This window comes from Chaetura pelagica, unplaced genomic scaffold, assembly GCF_000747805.2.
Source record: "Chaetura pelagica isolate M959 unplaced genomic scaffold, ChaPel_1.0 scaffold1407, whole genome shotgun sequence".
Lineage (NCBI taxonomy): Eukaryota > Metazoa > Chordata > Aves > Apodiformes > Apodidae > Chaetura > Chaetura pelagica.
Genome location: NW_009953954.1, coordinates 223,833 through 228,335, shown reverse-complemented (window position 1 = coordinate 228,335; position 4,503 = coordinate 223,833). Strand labels below are relative to the sequence as shown.

The following is a 4,503-nucleotide window of genomic DNA, read 5'->3' as shown; positions in this document are numbered from 1 at the left end:
AAAACAGCAGCCTTGTGCCCTCCCTGGATCCAGGGGCCTGTTTTGGCCAGGACCCCCTTCCCAGGAGGAAGCTGCAAATCTCCAGTCCTACCCGGCTCTGACACCACCAAGCAGCAGGGCCCTGCCCAGGGTGCTCTGTACAGCCCCTTGCTGCAGCCACCACCACCAGGTCTCCCTCCAGCTCTGGGTGAGAGCTGGGTATGGCCACCTCCAACCCCAGGGCCACCAGCCTTCTCCCAAGCTCCAACCCTGCAGCACATGCTACCCAGCATATTCACCTTTCCATCCTCCTTCACCCTCCTCCTCCGCTCCTCGAAGGGGCTGGAACGCGCTGAGTCGGGGGTGAGGGTCTCAGTGCTGCCCTGGGAGGGACCGGCCACTCGCAGTGGGGTGAAGGATGACATCAGTCCCAGGACCCCCGCCTGGTGCGGGGCAGGAGTGGAGACGGGAGAATAGCTACCGCTGACACCTGAGGCAGCTTCAAGAGAAAGAGGGTAAGGGGATGAGGGACCTCTGCTTCCCTCTCCAAGGGCTTCATCTTGTGCACTTGGTGACAATAGAACCCCTGTCCCAGGAGAAACATTTCTGCAGGGACAGCTTTTTGCCAATGCTCAGGGGTCCTTGTGGGCATCTCAGCAGATCCTTGGAGGGAGGAACCTGGACACCTCACCTGCAGCCAGGCTCTGCCAGACTGGGACTCAATGCTGGCCACTTGTAACTGTCCCCCTGTGGCCACTCGTGCTGTCATGGGAAGCCCAGATCAGCGCTGGCTGGTGGCTGCAAGAAGTGTCCCACACAGCCTGGGGACAACAGCCATAAGGGCTTCCCACACCTGGGAACAGCATCCACCTGCTTGTGCAGGATTGTCCCTGTGAACAAGCACCCACAGTGTCACTCCTGTCCCCCTTGATGGCTCCTGCTGAGACTAAGAGCCACCAAGAACAGGAGGGCAGGAGTGATACCCCTGGGACTGACCCCCAGCCCATCCCAGCCCACCATTCTTCCCCTTCCCTTACCAGAGCTGTGCCGGGAGCGGGAGCTCTCCTGGGGAAAGCCATCGGTGCTGACCACGGAGTAGCCATCGATCAGCTGCCGCCGCCGCCGCTGCTCCTGCAGCTCCTCTTCCCTCTGCAGGTCACTCCGGATCTCCTCCTCGATCATTGCCGACGTCTGGGGCTTCCAGGTCCTCAGCTTGTACTGCTCCTCCCGGCCATCATCCCTCCTCAGCGGGCTCTGTGTCCCCATGTTGTCAACGAAGGAAAACTTGGGATTCCAGAAGGGCAATAAGAAGTACTCTCTGGGCAGGGGAGCTGAGCTGGCAGGGCTCAGGGTGGAGCCAGGAATCCTTCCGCCCCTGGAATCCTCACTCTCTCGTTTGCTTTCACTCACAAAAATGCGCTGGGACACCCGGGGCTTGTCCTGGCTCTTCTCACTGGCAACAAAGCGTGGCTGGGAGACCTGGAAGTGTGTGATGCTGGCCGTGTAGCTGGGAATGCTTCTCCCGCCCCTGGTGTCTTCTACAGGGTGGGGGCTGTGGCTTGTGGGCTGCTCCACCACAAACTCATTAATCCAGCTCCGCTGCTCACCTGCCTTCCTCACAGGGATGGGCTTTTGTGGGGGAGTTTCCTCCTGCTCAAACACCCTCCGTCGCTCATCCAGCTCCTGCTGTGTCCCCCTGTCATAAGTCCCCGGCAGCCTCCCTTGCCTCTTCAGATCTTCCTCACGCTTGGTTTCCTGCTCAATTTCCCTCTGGACGTAAAAGGAAGCACGGGCTTTGTCCTTCCCTTTCCTGCCCGGGCCGGGAGAGGTGTGCATGGAGAGGAGAGGCTTGGTCTGGATCTCCACCATCTCACTGCTGGAGGTCAGCCGCTGGATCCCTCTCTCCTTCCAGAGGTTCTCCTCCCTCTCCATTGCCATGCGGATCTCCCGCTCAATGGGCGTCTCATTGCTGATCTTCGTCTCCTTGTCTGGGCCGTTGCTGCTGGTCCTCAGATCCACAAAGCCATTGAAGATCTCGTTGGATGCACTTCCATTGCTGGTGTAGCCTGTGCTGGCTTCGTTGTACATCTCACCCAAGCCAGAGTCCAGGTCCTCTCTGGAAAATCCTTTAGTCAAGCTGGATACTTTCCCAGTGGGATATGACCTTCCAGTATCAGCCCTTCTGGGACCATAAACCTCCTCCTTCACAGGCATCTTGTAGGACACATTATAAACCTGGTAAACAGTCTTGTCTGTCCTGCTCTGGCTGGGTGCACCAGCATTACCGTAACCTCTCACAGCCTTTATGGGCATCTCAGGACTAGGCCACTCTTGCCGAGAGACTTTTGTCATTGTCTCTGGCTTTGGAGATGAGACCTGTTGCCCTGGGCTGAAAAAAGAGCCTGGGTTGGTCTTCTCCAGCATCAGGAACTGCTGCCGAGCAGCAGAGAAGTTGATCTGCTCTGTGTCAATATTTTCAGGGTCAACTGGTGTCACTGCCCTCCCTGAGGAAGGCTTGTCAAAAGACACAGTGAAGATGCCTGTGCCAGTGTTTATAGAGCTCAGCTCATCCATGGAGCTCCAACGCTCAGCTGTGGTGGAGCTCTTCCTCATCACCTGGCTCCGGATGATCTCCCTCCTCTCATCCTCCAGCTCCCTGGCTTTCTCAGGTGAGATGTGCGGTGGAGGGACCCTGTACTGATCCTGCTCATCCTCATCGTAGAGCTTTGAGGGCTTCCTCTCACCTCTGTAAGCCCTGAGGTCATACAGGCTCCCCGATCTCACCACCTCCAGCTTGGACTCCCTGTCTGGGGATGGGGTCCAGACATCTTTTCCACCCTCCAGGAAATACGAGGGTGACTTTGACCTTGTTTTCCAGCCATAGCCATGTTCCACCCTCTGGCTGCTACGTTGAGCAGAGCCGAACACATCATCATCACTGTTGGCCCTCTGCTCTGCCAATGAACCACCCTGGTGAGCATCATGGTAGTCGTGCTTGTGTGAGGGCTGTGGGAGCTGGAAGACCAGGTGCCTGGTGACTCTGTCCATCTCTGGGGAAGAGGCAGCACTCAGCCCTCTGCCAGCCTGGCCTGGGGACACTGCTCAGCTTCTTGCTCAGGCTCTGGCTCACCTGGGATGGAACCTGCCAGCCCTGAAGGAGAGAGAGTGACCATCAGTGGCCAGAGCGTGCGGCTCCTGTCCCAGCACTGTGCTGCTGCCCTTGCTCAGCCTGTGACCAAGAGGGACCTGTGCCCTGGGGACAGACACTAACACCAACTAGCCATGTCATTCACTCCATCTACCCAGACACACTGGGTTGTGGGGCAGGAGCAGCCAGAGCACAAAGCACAGTTCCCAATGGGAGCTGCCCCAAAGCCAATATCCCCCTCCCACCTCTGCCCCAGCCTGGCCGGGTCCTGCTGCGTCCGGCTCAGCTGCACCAACCTCTGCCACGGCTGCAGCACTGCTGCCCCCGGACCTTACCGGGACCCTGAGGGAGCCACACCGGGAGCATCAGTTCAGGCAGGGAGAGGCAGCGCTGAGCTCAGCTCTGACTGGAATTTCTCCTGGCGCATTTACGGGAAGGAGACTCCAAACACTCGCGCTATCGAAACAGCAGGGGCCATAAACGTGGTTTCATGGCCCATAAAAAGGAGGGGACTTTGCCCCCCGTGTGACGCAAAGCAGGTCTGAGCTGCCCCGACCTTGGTGTCAATCATCCTGTGCCAACTGGGCCAGAGCCAGATGGGGACAGTAGTATTGGTGCAGGAAGGGACAGCAGCTCTCACCGTGCCACAGACACCATGCCCAGCCTGGCCCCGGCGCCAGCGAGGCACACGTAACCCCGGGCGTGCCCTCGGGCGGGGAACACATCCCCGCCCTGTTTGCCGAGGCGCAGCCGCACCCCTGAGGGCAGCGCTCCCGGCCCGGCTCCCTGAGCTGGGGCTGCCCCAGCGCCGGGCACCAGCAGCGGGGACACGGCGGTGCCGGGGCAGCCCCGAGCCCGGGTGCTGCCCTACGGGCGAGCTCGGGATCAGGCTCCCCTGGGCAGAGGCAGCGGGTCCCTGGGTCCGGAGCAGCCCGGCTCATCCGCAGGGCAGACACGCTGTGTCCTGGATGTACCTCTATCCCTGCAGGGACCTGATGACAGACCCGGCGCCCACCTCCTTTCTCTGCTGGCAAAGGGGCTGAGCTACAGCTGTGGAGACGTTTAAGCTTTTCCTGGGGTGGGGGCAGCTGGGGCTCATTAGGGAGCAGCGGGTCCCTGGGTCCGGAGCAGCCCGGCTCATCCGCAGGGCAGACACGCTGTGTCCTGGATGTACCTCTATCCCTGCAGGGACCTGATGACAGACCCGGCGCCCACCTCCTTTCTCTGCTGGCAAAGGGGCTGAGCTACAGCTGTGGAGACGTTTAAGCTTTTCCTGGGGTGGGGGCAGCTGGGGCTCATTAGGGAGAGTTGGGGCTCATTGGGACAGCTGGGACTCGGGGCCCCGCGGCGATGCCCGGCTGGAGTGGTGCCAGCCC

General features: G+C 60.2%; 2 protein-coding genes across 2 annotated transcripts in view; both read right to left on the bottom strand.

Annotated features, from left to right (window-relative positions):
* MISP (mitotic spindle positioning) overlaps positions 1-3,027 on the bottom strand; it is a 4,338-nt gene extending 1,311 nt beyond the window's left edge. Inside the window, exons 1-2 of the mRNA XM_010001833.1 lie at positions 1,017-3,027; positions 279-478 (exon numbers count right to left, since the gene is read on the bottom strand). Of these exons, the coding sequence (XP_010000135.1) occupies positions 279-478; positions 1,017-3,027 (2,211 nt within the window). The remainder of the gene's footprint in view (positions 1-278; positions 479-1,016) is intronic.
* A 736-nt stretch (positions 3,028-3,763) lies between these two features.
* PALM (paralemmin) overlaps positions 3,764-4,503 on the bottom strand; it is a 16,013-nt gene continuing 15,273 nt past the window's right edge. The window contains exon 7 of the mRNA XM_010001848.1: positions 3,764-3,994. Coding sequence (XP_010000150.1) covers positions 3,764-3,994 — 231 coding nt within the window. The remainder of the gene's footprint in view (positions 3,995-4,503) is intronic.